Source organism: Gymnoscopelus microlampas (assembly GCF_963454915.1).
Source record: "Gymnoscopelus microlampas genome assembly, chromosome: 14".
Classification (NCBI taxonomy): domain Eukaryota; kingdom Metazoa; phylum Chordata; class Actinopteri; order Myctophiformes; family Myctophidae; genus Gymnoscopelus; species Gymnoscopelus microlampas.
The window spans coordinates 24,829,905-24,850,030 of record NC_139951.1 but is presented as its reverse complement, the minus strand read 5'-3'; the positions used below and the strand labels follow the sequence as shown (position 1 = coordinate 24,850,030).

General features: G+C 41.6%; 2 protein-coding genes across 4 annotated transcripts; one reads left to right on the top strand and one right to left on the bottom strand.

Moving 5' to 3' along the window:
* Positions 1-1,272: 1,272 nt before the first annotated feature.
* On the top strand, positions 1,273-9,069 carry dlgap5 (discs, large homolog-associated protein 5). 3 transcript variants are annotated; one of them, XM_084077957.1, is made up of 18 exons: positions 1,273-1,377; positions 2,381-2,631; positions 2,758-2,939; positions 3,160-3,216; positions 3,314-3,482; positions 3,681-3,740; positions 3,870-3,929; positions 4,020-4,117; positions 4,377-4,588; positions 4,758-4,904; positions 5,065-5,153; positions 5,504-5,664; positions 6,410-6,511; positions 6,680-6,935; positions 7,236-7,684; positions 8,188-8,362; positions 8,523-8,572; positions 8,791-9,069. In XM_084077957.1, the coding sequence occupies exons 2-18, from the start codon at positions 2,394-2,396 to the stop codon at positions 8,896-8,898; spliced, it is 2,613 nt and encodes an 870-aa protein (XP_083934083.1). In that variant the 5' UTR covers positions 1,273-1,377; positions 2,381-2,393; the 3' UTR covers positions 8,899-9,069. The 3 variants fall into 3 exon arrangements, with proteins under 3 accessions (XP_083934083.1, XP_083934084.1, XP_083934085.1); XM_084077958.1 differs by having other exon boundaries at positions 1,279-1,337; XM_084077959.1 differs by lacking the exon at positions 1,273-1,377 and adding an exon at positions 1,416-1,607.
* A 653-nt stretch (positions 9,070-9,722) lies between these two features.
* rsph10b (radial spoke head 10 homolog B) lies at positions 9,723-18,225 on the bottom strand (the record flags this gene model as incomplete). The annotated part of the gene is made up of 19 exons (XM_084078262.1): positions 18,218-18,225; positions 17,755-17,830; positions 17,548-17,616; positions 17,294-17,461; positions 16,962-17,047; positions 16,685-16,805; positions 16,098-16,274; positions 14,761-14,905; positions 14,388-14,515; positions 13,834-14,023; positions 13,484-13,595; positions 13,200-13,279; positions 12,937-13,085; positions 11,931-12,038; positions 11,519-11,635; positions 10,879-10,972; positions 10,415-10,507; positions 10,008-10,236; positions 9,723-9,906 (listed from the first exon to the last, which is right to left on the bottom strand). Exons 3-19 carry the CDS (start codon positions 17,611-17,613, stop codon positions 9,723-9,725), a joined length of 2,247 nt encoding a protein of 748 aa, XP_083934388.1. The 5' UTR covers positions 17,614-17,616; positions 17,755-17,830; positions 18,218-18,225.
* Positions 18,226-20,126: the final 1,901 nt, after the last annotated feature.

Below are 20,126 nucleotides of genomic sequence, written 5' to 3'. Positions count from 1 at the left end.
AAGTCATGCACAATGGGTTAACTATGTCCATTGTTTCTTAAGTACCCACAACAAACAGGGCGCAGACAGTGAGAGAGCGGCCTGAGAGCAACTGTCCTACAGATGAAAATAGAAATCTTCCCATAATTGTCCCAATCATTCAGTTGTTATGGCTAAATGGTATCCTATATTATAGGATAGGATAGGATAGTGCAATACAACTATCCTACTATAAAATGGGGGAAACCTCTGTCTGTCTGTCTGACCTTCCTTTCTCCTGTCTTCATGAATGTTTCAGTGGGTTGACAATCAATCTGACTTTGCACATGAGCATTGAAGAAGCCGATGTATCACCTTTAAGCAATCTTTTCTTAAAATGAAAAGATTGTCATCATTTGTAGGATTGAAATGGTTTAGCCCAGGGTGACTCAGCCCTATAAGAGCTACTTTTATGAACTACTGTATGATTCGCTTATAAAATATGTTTAAATAATCAGATTATAATCATCACATTTGAGGTATTCCGGAACACTGGGCACCATTTCCATGCCCATGTTATTTTATATTTAGCCTATATTTATTTTACAAATGAGGGGCCAAATACATAAAATATGTTCTTATTACATGCATTTAAGGCACAATATTTCTACAAATTGCAACAAAACCTATGATAGACATTAATTATGAGGCTAAACAAGAGGTTGAAGTTTAAATGTATCGGATTACAATTTATCATGTATAAACCATGTAAACTGGAACTATCTGAGGTCACATGAATTACTATCATTTGGACTTCCGTTGTTGTCCGTGTTGCCAGGTTTTGTGAGAGAAACAAGCAACGACTTATATGAAAATAAGCCCAAAAGAAGCGAGCCCTTCGCCCTTTAAATGGCTATTTGAAAATAACACACAACGCGCCGCGTTGCGACCTAACCTCGGTCCCAGCCTCACTCATCTGCGAAAAGAAGATATATATCTTTTTAACTCTATGGTTGCGACCATAGAGTTAAAAAGAAACATTTTAACAACACAAATCTTGTATGGGCGGGTCCCTGGCATAGAATATTTTGTCTGCACAGACAAATATCTACATTAATTTTCGGGTCCTTGATGAAAATGTTTGAGAACCACTGGTTTAAAAAACATTAGGAAACAAGCCCAAAGTCGCTTAAAATAAGCGGACATGGCAACAACTTCCGTTGTTGTCACTACTCTCGTTTTACGAAGCCAATCAGCATGCAGCGTGCAGCCAATAAGAGCCCCTGTAGACCGTTTTCAAACCTAACCCGCCATCTTTGTTTGTTGACATTCGTCCTGGAAGAAAACGGCTGCGTCGAAGAAAGTTTGGAAGGAAGCAAGTAAGCGTTAAACTCCTTGAAGAATAATTTCCCATTGACGGTAAGATATTTAGATGTGTTATGCAACCAAGAATTGAAACCCTTTCCAACAATCTGACTCTACCACTAGACTCATCGTAATGTAGTGATCAGGTTTGTTAACGCATGTTAGGGTTGCTAGCCGTTAGCAACACGGAAAGCGGCCGAAATGTGGCCATAGTTTGTTTACCAGTGAACTCTTTTTACTAGCATCGACTCGTACCAAGGAATATACGACAGTCTTGGTCCAAGGTTAGTGTTTTAAGAAACCATACTGGGTGAGTCGTGAACTAAACTTGAATGTCGTAGTAGTTGCAGTGTTGCCAGGTCGGCTTATCATAAGCGACTTTTTGTTTTTCTGTAAAGTTGCTTGAAAATGTTGGTAGTTGCGTTTTTTTGGGCTTGTTTCTAAAGTGTACTCATTTAGACTGTTTAAAAAAAGATTCTTAATTGGAAGAGTTTTTGAAAATGGCAGATCTACACGCTTACGTCGCTTGAGCTTATAGATCGGCTATTTTCAAGTAGTTGATGCATATAGATTTAGTTAAAGTGCTCATGTGGCCTAGGTTGCTGCGTTTGAGCTGGTTTTCCTAGACCTGGTTCCTTATTTCTTTCACAAAATCTGGCAACACTGCGTAGTAGTTGCGTTGTTGTGATTGGTAACATCTGACGAAGTAGTGCGTTTTACAGCTTAAAATCTTCGCCAGAGTTTACATTAAACATAAGCAACACATGGCAACGTTTAGTCTACCTGGAGAATTGCTGCTAGTATATATTTTTTATTATAACTAAAAACACAAATTGGGTGATAGTGCCAGCTCCCCGTTAGTCACTGGGCCTTAAAACTAAACGAGTCATTATATCTAAACCCCCCCCCCCCCCCCTGAAACCTCACCAGTCATAACCTTTGGACTGTAACAAGCACAAGTCTGAAACGCACAATTCAAATGATGTGTGTTTAAATCATTATTTTGTGCCTTTTACATATCAACATTTCTCACCTTCTGTTAACCTGACTGTACCAGGAATCAAGACACTATGGAGGCACCAAGTAAATTTGCTCGCCTGCGGCAGAGAGATGCCAGTGTCCCCATGCTGAGACTCAAGATGTCACGAAGGAGGTCTCAGTCGCAGAAGGAGAACCGGGAGCGTGCCGTCAACAACCGACGGCAGCTTGACAATGTGCCTGAGATGGACTCGACACTGGAGGCCTCCATGGCGGTCAACAGTTCCACTGTTAAGGAGACTGGTCCACCTTTGGCACCGTCAGCTAAAAGTAAGCCGTGATTGTGTCAATGCAAGTTAAAACCCTACACATGTTATCTAGTAGTTCACATTCAAGATTATATTGCCCTAAAAAAAAGGAACTTTGGTTGTGACCAGCTTGTTCTTTTCTGCGCAGCCGTGGCCGTCACACAACGGATGGAGCAGTTGAAAAGATGGAAAGAGGACAAGCTCTTGCAGAAGGAGAAGGAGAAGAGGGAGAAGGAACGGAAGGGAGTCTTTAAGGTCGGGCTGTTTCACGCCAAGGACTCCTTCTCCCTCCAGCTGCCGGCTGCCACGTTTGCCGCCAGGCCCCGGGAGGTGAGCGTGCATTCAAAGCCAGCCCTTTTGCAAGATGAAAGTGTCTCTACAGATTTTTGTCACATAGACTATGATTATGTTTATAATAAAGCTTTTCTTGTTTTACATGAACCACACATTTGTATTTGTTTGTGCTGAAAATGCTGATAGTTGAGCTGTTATGGTAACCTGCACTATTAAATGGAATAATGCATTAGTTATGGTTCCTTCTTCCTACCAGACACCGGTGACAGTGCCCCAGACCCGGGTCACACGTTCATCAAAGCCAGACCAGCAGGTGACGTGTAACTCCATAACCCCACCCAGCACTGTTGTCATGTCAACTAGCACGAGCTTTGACTTCTACTTATGTTTTTCTCCATCTTGTCCCACAGCCAAACAAGCCTGTCATGGGAAGAGTGACCAGGAGCCGCACAGCTCTTGTCCAGCCACAGCCAACCCAAGCTACAACCAGGGCCAAAGTAGTCCAACCAGCTGTACCATCTACTGCCAGGCCCAAAGCTGTCCAACAAGCTGCTACAAGGGGCAAAGTTGTCCCTAGAGGTAACTAATTGCATTCTGAGAAAGTAGCCACGTTTGGACTAAAGTTATCTTGCTTTATAATTATGCATTATACAAATCCAAATGGACCTGTACTGTTACAAATGGCTATATTAAAGCTGAAGATTTTATAGTTTTGATTGTGTTTTCTTGATCTGTTGGATGATATTCCACTATAATCTCTGTCTTGTCCTCTTTTAGCAGAGCCAGTGGCTCCTGCAGCAGTTCATAAAAGCTCAAACTTGGACAAGCCTGCTGGAGGTACACACATTTTCTGCTAGTCTCCTGTGGCATTTCAGTAAAAACCCTTTGCATTAACCCTTTTATAATGTCATAGAAAATGTTGCTGGTTGGCAGTATTTTTTTAAAGTGTTTTTTTTTGTCCTCCAGGTAGGACAAGAGGCAATGCTAAGCCTGTGGCACCCTCTACTGGCAGAGGAAGGAACAGAGGTATACCTTAACGTCACAGTACACAATATCTCAACTGACTTTATTTGCCTGCTGTACTTGATAACATTATTTCTGTGTTCAATTATTCAGCAGTGGTTGAGAAGACTGTACCAGCAGTGTCTGAGGTGGTTGAGAAGACTCTACCAGTGGTGTCGGAGGTGGTTGACAAGACTCCTGTGGTGTCGGAGGTGAAAACCTTTATTATACACACAGTGCAGTGGGCCTTGCGACTGTTTACTACAGATTAAACCATTAGATGCCCTTCTTTCTTCACACTGAATAAGATCAAATGCTGAATACTGTACATGTTAATCTTTGTTGTGTTGACCATCTCATTGTCTACTAAATGGGAATGGATGCATGCTGTATGTGGATAAAAGTTACCAGGGTAGTTTTTGCACAGTTTCTGTATATGGTGAGTAAAGTGGTTCTGTTTAATTACCCCAGGACATGGAGCCGAATCACTGTGGGGAAGAGAAGGAGGAAGTTGAGGGGGAGAAGCTGGTTGCAGAATCTGACACCCTACCTCCCAGAAATGCCACCGGTGGTCCCACCTCCTTCGCCCCTAAAGGGTTTGTGTTTGAGGCCCCCGTTGGACTCTCCACATTCAAATTCGAGCCGCTTACACCACGCTCTGCGGACGAATTCCTCAGACCCAGGTTTGTGTGCGTTTGTGCGTGCCCTCCTTGACTCAGAATCTTGATTTTTAGGTCTTGTCACATGACTGGGGTTCGTGGACCTTGCTATGTGGGACAGTAACAAAAAGAAATTCTGTTCCCAAACCATGGCTTGACAAACACTACTCTTACTCTGCTTTCCCCCTGCCAGCCCAAACTTCAACTTCCCACCCGTTCCCCTCTTTGAGGCTGAGACCAGCGCACCGACCAGCGGACCATCTCCCCCTAAATCACCACACCGCTCCCCCAAGGCTCTGGCCAGCCCCCAGGAGCCCCAGCATGATGTGCCATACTTCAGGTGAGAAAATGGTGCAGAACTATGGTCAAACTCTTGACATGAAGTTATTTAAATTATTGTATAATTATAAATGTATGTAATGGAATCACAAGTCTGTTGACGTAGTATAGAGTGTCTGTTTTTCAGTTTAGTCATTGTCTGGTCTCTCCGTGTTCATCAGGTCACAGGTCACCATTGAGACAGACATGCTGACCAGCCTCTGTCAGCTCTGGGAGGTCAAAGTGGATGATGACGCCATCCCTGAAGAGAGTGAGTCTGTCCTCTCAACAGGAACCAGAGGGACACATTGTGACTGTTAATATTGTAATCATGCATATCGTTGCTGTCAGAAGGAAACCTTGAATGTCCAAACCGATACTTTTCAGCAAAATTGGGGTATAAAGAACCTGTGTTCCAATGGCTCTGTGTAGTTGAGTCACAAGCTCTTAATGATTTTCATTGGTTCCATATTTTAAACTAGCAGATGTACAAGCTCACAATGTTGTGCTTGTAGATCGACTATTTCTGCTATTTTTGAAAAGTAGGGCATTCATTTATGAAAAAACATAGTTGAAACATTCCATTGAACTGTTCCCTCTTGTACATCCTTGTTTGTCTAGTGAGGGATCGTATGCGCACAGCGGTGGGCCAGGGCAGGTTGCTCATGAAGGAGCGTTTTGGCCAGTTTCTGGGACTGGTTGATGACTGTGAGCTTGGACGCGGGGAGAAGCTCACCACCTGCACTGACTTGCAGGGTTTCTGGGAGATGGTGTATTTCCAGGTAGGGGCTCGAGTTCTTCATCCCAGTTTGTTTTGAACAGATTATTTTGGTTTATGATGGATGGATTGATCCAAACATAAATCAGTTGGAATGGTGTGACTGAACTGAGACCATGTAATGTCTTAAAGGACAACTTTGTTTTTTTACAACCAAGGTTTATATTTTAGCTTGTAAATAAAAGATGATTGTTACATTTTTTTCATTTACTTCCTTCTATAGTTTTAGCAATTTTCGCTTTTTTTTTTATTTTATTTTTTTACAGTGGGCGGGGGCATTCTGTCCGGTGGCTAAATATGCCTTTTTTACACAATAAAAAAGGTCCCATGGTCTTTGCTGGCCAGATGTGAGTTTATGGGGGTCTAGAAGAGCTACTGTAAATAATAATAAAGAAAACGTGGGTTTTTTGTGTAAAAAAAGGCATATTTAGCCACCGGATAGAATGCCCCCGCCCACTGTAAAAAATATCGCGAAAATTGCTAAAACTATAGAAAGCAGTAAATTAAAAAAACATAACACTCCTTTTATTTACTTGAATTACAATCTAAAAAATAAACCTTGGTTGTAAAAAAACAAAGTTGTCCTTTAATGCTCTTAATGCAGCAATTCCCATCCTGTGGGCTAGTGGTTCCAAGTGGGCAGACTGGGCACCCAAATTATTGTCAAATTAAACTTTAATATAAGAAACAATATGTGAATCTGTACTACAGTACATATTAACTTAGCATTTTGATGCAATTATTTCCAGGTTGAGGATGTATTTAGGAAGTTTGATGCCCTCAAGGAGGCTGAAGCCAGATGCTGGGTGGAGGAAGATAAACCTCCACCGCGTCGGAGGAAGCTTGTCAAGGTAAAAAACATTTTCTTTTCTTTGTATGTGTTCCTTTAGCTTGGCGTGGGATGTTTGTTAGGCCCGTGGGGGTATATGTTACATATTTGTCTCTTTATTAGTCTTCTTGAAACAATTCTGCTGCCTGTATATTTGCTAATACATGGTGCCAATTTGTGCTTTCCTCAGAAACTACCTCCCCCTGCGGCTGCGCCAAAGGGACCGGGCACGAATGCGGAGGCCAAGTCTCGCCTGGCGGCTGTGAAGGCAGCAATGAAGGCCAAGCAGCAGGCTGCGGCTGCAGAGAAAGCTGCCCAGTCTGCTGGTGGCACAGAGGACAACCCCAGCATCCAGGTGTCTGAAGCCCCAACAGTTACCCAGGCCGCAGACACCGTGGTCTTCAATGGTGGTTTCTTTAAAGTGGAGAGCCCAGCCAAACAGACCGGTGAGAGTGCTTCACTTGGCAGAGTAGGACAAAAAACCTTTTAGTCAAATGCAAGACTGAAATCTGTAATTTTAATGTTGGCAGACATTACTGTGCAACTTGACTTTGGAATCAAGGTTGCATCATCTTAAATCATGCTCAAGTGATGTTTTTATGCTACCTGATTTAAAAGTTTGCGTTTCTCTTGCTTACAAGCATGCATCATGGTTAGGAACATATGTTTACTACCAGTATTGTTTCAAAACCGGTAAATTACAACAGCCTGAACAATCTGCTCATTCTCTGGTTATGTGTCTGCAGGATCGCTGAGCCGCCTGACTGCTGCCATGTCGCCTCAGGCTTCTTCTCCCTGTGGTAGAGTGACTCGCCAATCCATTGCCATGTCCCACCTCTCCCCTCTCAACCAATCCTCCCCTGATCACCGTAGACGGACTCCTGCCCGCCACGCTCTCGCCCTGGCTCATACCCCCCACACTCAGTCGGAACACTGTACAGTTACCGAAGGTGCCAGCTGTCCGGAATCTGCTTCTCATCCAGTGCAAGACGGAGAAGAAAAGTCTGAGATCGGCAGCCAGCCACTTTCGCCGAGGCTTTCCCCTACTCCGTGCATACCCACTTCTCCCTCCAGCCAGGCTCCTGAACCAGACATGAGCTTCACCGTGTCTCCCTGCCCTGTTGTGCCATCTACACCCACAGTGGTCCGGGCCCAGGAGTCGATGAATGACAGTCCAGACAGCTCAGTTGTTGAGGTAAACATTTTATGTATGCTTTCTAAATGATGGCTCAATGCCGTAACATCACAACTCCATGACAGCACAGCAACTGAGACTGACCAGCCACAGTTCTCAGTTGTGCTATAATATTTAGATTTGTGCCTACATTTTTGTTCACCTGTTATCCTAGTTACTTTGACGCACATGCTTGTTGTCGTCCTGTAATTCTAATTCCATAACTATACTGCTCAAAGAAATTAATGGAACACATTGATCCCGTACAATTTTAGCAGGTTTCATGAGCTGTATGTGTTTATATACTGCTAAAATTATGTGATCAAAGTGTTCTTAATTATTTTGAGCAGTATGGTTGATGGTTTACAAAGGTTCATCATGACACATATGCCAACTTTTTTTATTGTCCAGTCGTATTCATACCTGGCTGCTTTGCGTTAGTTCTTGCAATGCATTGAGCTGAAAAGAAACTTGTGCACGTTAATCTATTCTATTCAGTAACAAAGTCTCTTGTGATTTTAAAGGATGCTCCTGGCTTGGATATGGAGCGATACTTGCAACCCTCAGAAAGATGCAGCCTGTCACCGAGGAAGACTGACGCCATGGAGACGTCGTTGCCCGTGGATGTAGAAATGGAGAGTCCTATTGCTCGACATGGGGATGAACGAACGCAGGAGGATGCCGATATGCCTCCCACAGGTAAGGTTTTTACACACATGCCTGTCTTTCCACCACTAAATCACTGGGATGGATGCTAAGGCGGAATGTAATTAAAGTGATTGTGTGATTTTTTTTTATCCAGCGCATGTAATTGCATATTTACTGACTGTGGCTGTCAATCACTTGTCTCTCACTTCAGATTTGGCTCAGGTATTCCCACCCCAGTTACCACAGGCTGTCTTTATTGAGGTACACCCTTTGCTTTTCTATTATTCGGCAAATCTTAGCCACTTAAGCACTACTTTGTTGTACCGTGTCTATACTTTCCACCAATATTGACATGCCCCAAATTGGGATGCCAGGTTAAACGGGACTGATAATCCAACTAATATTTCACATTGTATGTTAGCTTTGGGCCTTAGTGGAGACTATTTTGACACACGGTCGTTCTACTTTGTGTTTCTCAGGCCCAGAATGCTGAATCAGACCTCCTCCTGTTCACCCCTGACCTGAGGAACAGGATAAGGCAGAGTGTGTGTCCAAATGACTTGATGGTGTTCACCCCTCCCAAGTAATGGGATCTTTTTATCTTTGTATGTGTGAGAAGCCATTTATTTTTTTCTACAACTTTTTTTCCCCCCTTTTTTAGGGCTCAAATATTGTTCAGATGAGCCTTATTAAATATTGTTCAGATAAGCCTTTTTAATCTTGAAAGTTTTAAATAAAGATGTAAGTTTTACAATTGACTGTTTTGCAATGGATCTTTTATTTTTAAATGAACTTGTGCACTTAAACTCTGTCACACTGACATGGATACGTTTTCAGTCACAATTGCTTTCAGTCATTTGGATTCCATAGATGTCAGCATGACTTCCCTGAAAGCATATCATGCACTGTAAGCTTGTAGACTACCTATTTACGGTTATTCTGTATTTGAAGTCGTCAAACTAGCCATAGAAAACATGTTCCATCTTCCAGAAAATCCTAATGATCACAGGGGGGCTTCATGCTGTTTCACAGATTAGGACGTGGCCTAAAACCAAGGCCAAGTCTAAACCTAAAAAAATCTGTTGTGATATTTTATTTTCCTTGTGATGGTGATAAGGGTATGGAAAGTAATGGGCTTAGACAAAAGATCAAATTACATGAACTAAAGCAATTTTCAACCTAAACCAAAAAATACGTCTTCTGTGTAGTTGTCTGGGAAACGTGGATGTCAAACAAGACACGAATGCTTCCAATAATTGCAGTCTGAATACAGTTATATATTGGTAAATCACCTTTTGTTGGAAGGACTGGCTACGGGTATCTGCAATTCCACCATTTGATATTTCTTTGTAACTAGTATTATCAGCTATCAAAGCAGTGGTTCTCCACTCCACAAGCGTTTGAATATATTTCATTTCTTCCTTCTGGGTCCGGTGCCAGCAGAGGGTTTTAGTTGCAGGAGAGATGGTGATGCTATCGGTGACTGAGCCACTGAGGAGGAATTGACTTCATCATCCTGTCCCTCAGCTTTCTCTGCTGCCGTCTCCTCTTCCTCCTTCCGCCGCCTCTCCTCTACCTCCTTCCACTCTCTCAGCCTGGAACAGGAGAGATCACTTAATGTCTAAAGTAAATAGTTTCATTTGCCTTGGATATAAATATTCTACATGGTTTCTATATCTAGTTTGAACCAGACTACCTGGTCTGTTCTAAGACCTTGGCCAGGCCGATGCGTCTCTGGGCCTCCTGGCGTAACCTCTCCTCCTCCACCTCCCTGCTCAGCAGTCTGCTGTAGTCATATGCAGGGAAGAAGAGCTGGCTGAAGAACTGGTGCGTCCTCTGGATCCACTGATCCATTTCATCACCATGAGCCTCTGGACCTCTAACTCTCATCACTTTTACTTCCTCCCCAGCCCTTTCTGCAGGTTCTGGTTACAATTATAGACAACCTTTTACATTAGCATGACTTGCAGGGAATATTTAAAAGCCTAATTTATACTTTGTTGCACAACCATGTCACTTCTTATACAAGTAATTTTTGTATTGTAGGACAAAGTATAGAGTATGCCCATATACTGTATGTTTGATAAAACTTGTTTAATGTACCTGTGCTGTGTACAGCCAGCAACTCCTTCAGAAGAGAAGTTTCCTCCTTTTTATGGACCTCTGATGACTGTGTGGCAGAATCAGTGGCCATCGCTGAGAAATGCACACAAAAACAGTGACATCGTAGTTGACATCATAGTTTACTGTAAGGATTTGTAGTTAGAACAGTGTTTAAAGATTGGAATCAAATTACAATCACCTCTGCTGTTATCCAAATGTTGCCTTAGTGTGGTTCAGTTTAATCAAAGACATGCTGTAAGTTGTATGTTTGCCGCACATTACCGTACACACTCAGCATAATCAAAGACATGCTGTAAGTTGTATATTTGCCGCACATAACTGTACACACTCAGCACAAGCATACACTTACATAACTGCGTCTGTACATATTAATCAAAACGTGCAGCACAATATGCATACAATATGACACAAATGGTACCGGTGTGTATATTGAAAAAAGCAACCTGCTGTCTGAGAGGTGGCTACAGGGCTGAGATTATGCTGGGACTTTATGTACTCCGAAGAGGACAACTGCAGAATGTCTCTGGAGCTGGCTGTCTGTGTAGAGAAGTACAGTAGGAAATATGCTATGACAAATTAATTTAACTCATGGCATAAATTAAGGTCTGTCTATCTAAGAAGCTGTTATTTAATTTAATTTAATGGCAGTAGATGAGTGATTACCAATTTTGTAGAGATATTGCATGATATTTCAGACAGTGAAACGACTAAAGACAGAAAAACAATACAAATATCCCAAGAGAAAAACAAAATAGAAATTTCAGACTTGACGAACCTCCACTGATTTGGAACTGGCGATATCAGGAGAGATGGGGGACTTCACTCTAGCTCCAGCCTGCATGAACAAACATCTTCCATGAGACCCACTTTAACTCCGAAAATTGCAGTACACACACAATTGAATCAGTGATCAAACCAAAGAGGGTGAAAGGGTTTGGCGTTATAGTGAGACAAGAGAATGACATTCTAGTATACACAACGGGAGAGAAGACTAGGGAATATGAAAGGTCCTAACTAAATGTGATGGATGTCTTTTGGCCTGAGGGGGGTGCCCTAATGCCGCCTCCATCATTGTGACCTCACCTGTTTGACCTCTACATCTGAACAGGGCTGTTGCTGTTGCTGTCTATCTTGACCAATCAGCTGGCTCTTCACTTCAGCACAGGCTAGGAGAGCTTCCAAGAACTCCAGGAATGTAATCTACAAGGAATAAAGAAGTAGATGCAGGTAAAATATTAATGAGCAGGAGAGGGCGATTGACTGGATAGAAGTGTAGGCAGACTGCACAGTTGTTTCTTGCGTGCACGTAAGCAACAAGTCGAGCTTTTGCCGTTGATATGTAGGCTACTATTATGATGTAAGTACATCAATTGTATCTATTCTGAAATTATTACTTTGATTTATTTTGTTTTTGTTGTCAAACCATGAAACGTTTAACTTATATGTTTTCTCATTTGGAACAAAGCATAGATATTGTTAGAGCTGAAGAGCTCACCTCTAGATCCAGATTGTAACAGGACCAGTCTCCGGTGTCAATGTTCTCTGCACTCATGATCTTCAATACTTTTCCTGTGGTCAGCTTGGCATCAAACAGACCAAGATCCTGGTTTCGGTGAGAAACACTGACTGACTTTAACATTCTGGTTTAGGATGAATCAATTAACAAATGACTTAAACAATAGAAATGTGTAGTAGTGGGATGTGGTTTCTTGGCGGCTGCATGCAGAGAGCCACAGGGTGGCGCCCTGCTGCAGTTAACACATGCCATACTTCCAGTTCCAGACCTATTTCTCTGTTGGTTAGTGCTTTATCCTAGGAAGTGTAGGCATGGAACACCCTGCCCAGAACCTTATCATCGCCACACCAATCCCATATATAAACTTGACCTACAAACAATGTCTAACCTTAACGAAAAGTAATTAAACCACACCCATCATTCTTAATTCCATACACCAGATCAATGAGTATATTAAAAAAAGACAGATCACACAGAACACGTTCCAGGCACTGGGAGGCAAACTGGAGCCGGAAGATTGATGGAATGCATTGAAGTCAATGAGAACAAGAACATAAATAAACAGTTAAAAGAATTACATGGGCTATTATTACAAACGTAGTAAAATATTCGTATCAGAAAAATAAAATAAAATCGCATTGTTTTCTGATCTCTCATATTGTTTACGGCGTGCACTGCACACAATATACTTTTATTGAGGTATCTAAAGAGTACTGGACTGTCTTCACCCGTGCTGTACCACCGGCTTCGAATGCTATCAATGCACTGAATGGGAGATTATCACGTTTTATCAGACCATTGAATGGGGCGAGTACGTGAGGAGTAGGCGATACACGGACCTACCGCGATTTGTCAGACCATTCATTGGGCGTAATCAGGAGCTACTGACCTACTTTGGAGGCGGAGCGAATCAGGTGGCTGTACAGCCCAGTCAGAAAGCAGTCTGTGCTCACCAATGTAGTGTTCAAAGAAGTAAAAAGGTTACCTTAAACATCCACACAAGGTGCCTGCAGGTCATGGTGCGGTCAGCTGAGGATGCTGGCTTAGCTACACTAAAGGCCTGATAGATCTCCCAGCACCTCTCTGTGTAGTTCACAGTAACCACTGCATGAACTGGGTTACTGAACAGAAGCCCTGAATCAAAATAAAGGTTTAGAATTTAGGAAGGGTGAGACTGCAGTCACAGTACTTATACAGTCATCTGTGTGTATAGAAGCCTATGTGGTGGAATGTGAATGCTGTATGCACCTTTTACATTCTTTGCATTAGGAAGGATGTTGTCATTCATCAGCTTGGAAAAGCATGCCACCAAAACACTGTTTGATGACCTGGGACAATGAAAGACATATACTGTTGTTCTTTATTGCACAGAAAAATGCTCACTGTGCATTTATCCATTTGTAACTGAGATTATAGCAACATGAGTTCTGACCCCATTAAATCCATTTGGTTACATTTGTACGCTTTCAGGGTTAAATTAACAGTGTGGACGTTGTTTTATTCCCATGTCAGAGTAAGGTTTCAGTACTCACTGTATGTCCTCATGGTACATGTGGTAGGCCAGAACTACCACACAGCTGATGAATGTGCGTAGAAGCATGGCAGTGAAGGGAGAGTGGACCTCTTCTTCTGGAGGGACTTCCTCTGAGAACATGCAACACATCCACACACATGATCATTAGAGTTAATGTCACACTTGCTTATAAGACATGGTGTCTCTACTTTGATATATTTATATTATTTCTCCTTTTGCATCAATTACAATATTTTCACCATATGACTGACACAGTGTATTTACTGTTCTCAACTGTAGCAAATTTGCGATATACAATCGCACACAATGTATTGAGTCGATATACTGAAACAGTGAGGGTCCCCTCACCTCTGATGAGGCGGTCTACTTGTGCCAGAGTGATGTCATGATGGTGGATGTAGCAGTCTTTCAGCAGACGCCAGAACTGCAGGCGAGACAGCAGGAAGGTGTTGTCTGGCGACTGAGGGTGACCAAGGCTGCTGTAGAAACTGTAGATAGACCTCAGCTCAGAGATGTGTCGAAGGACCACGAACTCCACCTGTTGCACATGCATACGCACACGCACACACACACACACACACACACACACACACACACACACACACACACACACACACACACACACACACACACACACATGTATATTACTATACTTGTGAGGATGGGAACATTTTAGGATGCCAATTTTAAACGTTTTTGTCCTTTTTAACCCTAACCCTAAAGCCTGAGTTATATACTGAGTTGAGAAATGATTTGACTGATTGATTTGGGGGAAATTATTTAATTATACAGTATATTGATGTGTTGAGTACATTCGCAGCAGGAATTCTAAATGAAACGTTGTTTTTTTTTCTAATCTTGACAGCATACATTGAGTGTATCACTGTGAAATGTGACCAGACCTGTTTGCGCTCCACATCCCTCTGGCTGCTGGGGACTTTCTCCAGCAGAGATCCAATATCCAGAGCCACGTCCGGCCCGAGCACCACCGAGTCACTATCTGAGCCCCACAGCCTCCTGGGGCATATGCCTAACAACATACACCACACTCATTAATGACACTCAGTAGACTCAGTCAATAGAAGGTCTAATACCTCCACTTCACTTCATTTATACTTGTTATTCACTAGAGAGTCAACTTCATTTTCAAGATTTTATTGTCACAGATGATACATTTGATTTGTAGCAAGACCTAAAGCATACTACCTACCCATAATAAAACACATATACAGTAGCATGTAAGACACATTCAACAAACAATGGAAATCGGTTTACAGTCTTCGGGGAGGGGAGTATGAGTTCTGATCCCACTCAGGTTGGGCGTCTTTGAACCATCCAAACAGAAGGAAGGGAACTCTGCCATGTGATCATCCACAAACTCCCCTTCAAAAACACGTCCGTTCTTGAATATGAACTTTCCCTGCGACACAAACATTTGAGTCACTTTTAGAATCTCTAATTAACCATGATATGAACCCTAGCATGATAGCATCCCTATTCTGGGTATGTCATTATAGGTGAAGATTCTTAAAAACCTAGGCCTATATACTTAACCCTATGTCACCAAACGTATCATATATGATACACACATTACACAGATTTTTTAATAAATCAGTGTAATCAATACTTGGACCAAGAACCTGTTGTATCATATCTGACACATCCCCCTGGATCATACCATTTGCACTGCAGGTAGTTACAGAGCCTCAGGTGGTATGACCCAAAATGGCTGCCATCAACTAAACAGGAGAGGTTGATGCACTACTAACAAACAATTATTTTTTAAGCAGTTCGGGTAAGTTATCCTAGTATATCTTTACTAATATTTTGAAATAAGTGTTGGATAACTTGAATGCACTTATGAGCTCTCAAAATTTAGCATTTGAGTTTGTTTTTTATGATGTCAAAAGTGTTTGTATCATATTTGATACTACAGGTCTATAGTTTTTTTGTTTGTTTTCTATCCCACGATTTTGTAACCCTATTTTTTTACACCCAGTGCCAATCTCTATGTAATCCTGGGCACTACACTCCCTCTGCCAACCTAGGGAGGCCAGGGCCGAGCTCATGCCTCCTTCAGTGCATGAGAGCCAACTGACCTTCTTATCCCCTGACAGGGGAGAGTTTCCCTGGTTGGACGTAGCGCGTGGAAGGAACACGTTATTCCAACCAGTTCCTTTCCCCTCCATCAGGCGCCCCGGCTGGCCAGGGGGAGGCAGTAAAACCGACTTGAAATACCCCTTGTAATACCCCTTGTATCAAATATGATACAACAAACAAATAAATGATACAAAGGAATGTTAAAAAAAATAAAACAAAATCAAAAATGTTTTAAGACCCAATAAAGTGTCCCTTTTCAAAATTTTGGAATTTTCTGACCTTAACTTCATAGTTCAGGTTCTACAGGGTTAATTTATTGTCCATCACACGTTGGTCGTAAGCTCAAAACATACTGTATTGCATCGCAATGTATTTTGAGCTTGCACATTTTTGCTGCTGTCATACGTCAAACTCATCACTTTAATATATCTCAACTTTGAATGCTGGAATCAATAGAAGAGTACAAAATAATGATATTTAGGGAAATGCAGACGCCAGCAGATCAATATTACCTGTCCGTGTTTTTTATTGTGCTTCCATCCTCCTTGGTAGAGGGCCCCACCGGCATAATAGAAGGTGCCACGTCCATGCCTCTGACCTTGAACAAACTCCCCCCTGTACTCATTTCTCTGGGGGTACTGGGAGCCAGGCTTTCGCTTCAGGAACCAGGTATGTGTGCCTTTCCCATGCTGACAAGCAAGACAATAGAACGTACTGTAATATAACCAACTACAGGGAAGAGACTGAATCTGTGGACTTACATGAATTATATGACCTAGCAGGAATCCCTCAAATTTACTAAAATATAGAAGGTGGATCTGCACTCTGCCGAAACAATAGGCTAGTAGGAGGACACAGTTCCAATTAAGAAAACACAATTTAGCAACATAGTAGCAAATATATTATAGGCTACAATAAACAAAATCTATCATCTGACATGAAAGTAAAATGAAAAATGAGAACTTTACACAGGAACATAATTGTAAACAGAGTGTACAATTGGAACCAATTGGACCCATTCACTTGGTTCCATTTATACACTGTCTGCGTTAAATTATCACTCAGGATTTAGCAGTGTATATTGATGTTTTTTTCATACCTGAACACCGTTGTGCCATGTCCCACTGTATTCCTGCTTCAGGTGTAGCCACTTCATAGTTCCCTCGCCGTGCCTTTGGTTGTTCTTCCACTCACCCTCATAAAGGTTACCTGATGGGTAGCTATTAGGAAACAGAAGTCATTATCATGTTCATGATCATTTTCATTGGAAATTCAAATACTACATGATGGGCCTAATGTAATGTTATATCAAGGACAGTATTCAAACAAAGGCAAACTAACTAACTGTGCTTTGTCTTTGTTTTTTCACTGCATACCGTCTCACTCCCCATCCCTCTATGTTGTTATGCACCCAGTCTCCGTCAAACCAGGATGTTGCATCCCGGTTGTAATGGATTGTACCCTAATAGTAAGCAACAGTTAAACACATTAGCTTTTGCATGAGTCAGTTTCATTCAACCTGGCGACCCTATTTTGGGCATGTCATTATATTTCATGAACATTCTTATCTTTTTCTTTAAAAAAAAAAACGTTTTAAGTATAACATAGGGCAAATTGGGTTTCATAATACAGCAGTGCAGAAAATACCTAGTAGCAAGCAAGTATTCTTTGGATTAAAAGGGTTAGAGGCCTAGTTGGAAAATCATACCTTGCCATGTCTTTTGCCACGATGCCATGTCCCTCTGAATATCACAGAGGCACACTTGTGGGTTCCAACCCCATGTTGTATGGCATTGAACACCTCTCCCTCATAGGTGCTTCCATCCAACCAGGTGTATTTTCCATGGCCCATGGGCACATTAGACACAAACTCCCCCTGTCACATTAGAAAGATCAGTTCACTTAGTTTTTTTCTTTATATGCCAAAGTTTGTGAATTAATGGCCATCACTGAATAATATACCTCATATTTCACTCCATTTGCCCACATGTAGACACCACGTCCATGCATGAGTCCTTCTGAAAACATACCCTTCAGAGAAAAATAAATATTAATAATATTTGAGCAAGGCGGCCTTTGCTTTGCTGATGTTAAGTTAATCAAACTTACTTACAAACTTCACAAGTTCCCATCAAGGTGCGCAATTTTATTTTATTTCATGTAGCCTACCTTGTACACATGGCCTCCTTGAAAATATGCAACACCTTCTCCATGAAAACGGTCTTTACACTTTTCTCCTTCATACCTGTAAGTGTAAAATGTAAGTTAATTATACTAGACCATACCCGGTGTATGTATCAGAGTGCAGTACACCTCCCAACCGATAGGGTCGCATAGTTGAAATAATATGGAGGAAATACGGAGAAAATGGCCACCAATCGGATTAAAATACTTTTTATTGAACAATACGGAATATACAGGTACTTCTGAGTACCCGTACAGAATTGTAACATCCGTGGCCATGGGGTAAGCACTTTATATTTGAAATCTGAAGGTTTATGTCGGCCTACGGACTAAAAAACACCAGGTTGAAGTTCATCCATGACTGTCATATAATATGTGACAGTCATGTTTCAGGGCTAAACATGTCATTACTTCATCTTTGAATTATATTAAATTAATACCGATTTACCTCTTAACAATAACATCAGAAAGGTCAGGAAGTTCATATATTTCTTGTTTTTTCTCCTGCGGGTTGTTGGTTAACGGGTCGACTTGCGAAGTGAACGAGGTTGTCAAATTTGACTGTTGTTCCGACTCCTGTTCGTGTTCGACACCTGGTTCCAACACAAAACTGACAGAGCCATCCGACAAGACCTTACTCTCCGTTAACTCGGGTGTAGCTTTATCAGCACCCTTTGTTTTCTTCTTTTTATCGCCCTTTGCCATTGAATAAGCGAGTTTCTCAGATTGCACCAATGTCCAAAACAATCGTCTCCATAGCAACGTTACGGCAGTGGTTCTCAACCTGTGGGTCGGGAGACCCAGGGGGGTCCTCACATGATTTTTTGGGAGGTGCCCAGATGACAGTGAAGTGACAATTTAGGACCTTTAAAACCTTTTTGATACCTCAAAAAAGAAAAGAAAAAAGACCATTACTGCATCAAAAGTAATCAACAAACAACCTACTATAAAAACTGGTCAAAGATTGGCCAAATTGTCAAACAATATAAGAATGAGGCAAACATTTTGAAAATAGCTGATCTATAAGCTCACAATATTTCTCTGTGTCAAACTAAATGTCAAGGACCCTAAAATTAATACGTATTTGTCCACAGACCGCTCATCTGAAGCTATTTTGAGCCAGGGACCCCTATACAAGATTTAAAATGTTCCAGATGTTTTACTTTTGTTTTTGAAAATAGCAGATCTACAAGCTCACAACGCAGGCGTGTTGTGAGCTTGTACATGTGCAACAAAGCACATGAAAAGTACAGTTCAAAACAAGGTCAGCTAATAGGATAAAACACCCAAGTCACTCTCCATAGGCTTGTTTCAATTGGGGTCCTTTGTACTTCATTTATAGTGACATGAAATGACAGACAGATATACACTACTACGCAGAACATCATATAAACAGTTTAAAAATAAGAAAAACAAAATATGTACAGTTATCAGTTCTGGGGGGGGGTCGGGGCCATATACATATGTATATGTATATACATACATACATACATACATACATACATACATACATACATACATACATACATACATACATACATACATACATACATACATACATCATGATTCATATACTGTCAATATTTCATATTGTGTTACTTTTAGACAATTCAATTATGAATATATAAGCATGTGTTCTTGGTCAAATTTAGTTTAGTCCATGTGGTGCACTAAACCCTATGACCAGCAGAGGGCAATGCTAAAAAAGCAAAGTTTGTTGTTTACCCAGGGTGTCGGACTAAGCACGAAGCTTGTTTCCAGCCGGACCCTGCATGGAAGCCTTGCTCAAGGGCTATTCAGCGGTGATTCATGATTGATGTGATGAATTGGGGAATCGAACTAGGGACCTTCCGGTATCAAGGCCGCCCCTCTAACCACTAGGCCACCGCTGCCTCAGCAGCTCCGTAGCAGTAAACAGAATGTTTGTGCACAAGTGGTCATACCTGAAAATAGCGGCTACATCCCCATTTGGTGCATGAGCTGACACTGCACATTCCTCTATTTCAGTGGTTTTCAACCCTTTTCATATCAAGGTCCATCATTTAGTCGGTATTTGAGCCACAGACCACCATTTGATGAGATTTAGCCTCTCAGACCCAAAATGTAGCATTTTTCGTTGTTGTTGAATACGATTTTGTCCACAATTCCTGTATTGATGTGGTACCATAGGAGAGATGACAGGCACACGTTGATCAAAATAACAATTCTTCTACATCCTACAATTGTGTAGACTTATTGTTGATTAAGTAATGCAGATGTTTAACCATAATTGAACTCTTGAGAGCGTAAAATGAAACCAAATGGACCCCCTAAGGCCCTCAAGAGTTAAAGAGTTCAACCTAATGAGGGTCCATTTG

What these genes read in the sequence shown, in the direction of transcription:
- dlgap5 (XM_084077957.1), top strand. Translation starts at nt 2,394, where the DNA reads ATGGAGGCACCAAGTAAATTTGCTCGCCTGCGGCAGAGAGATGCCAGT. An exon ending in GAGCCCAGCCAAACAGACCG is followed by an intron (nt 6,936 to 7,235) that starts GTGAGAGTGCTT and finishes ATGTGTCTGCAG; the next exon opens with GATCGCTGAGCCGCCTGACT. An exon ending in CAGACAGCTCAGTTGTTGAG is followed by an intron (nt 7,685 to 8,187) that starts GTAAACATTTTA and finishes GTGATTTTAAAG; the next exon opens with GATGCTCCTGGCTTGGATAT.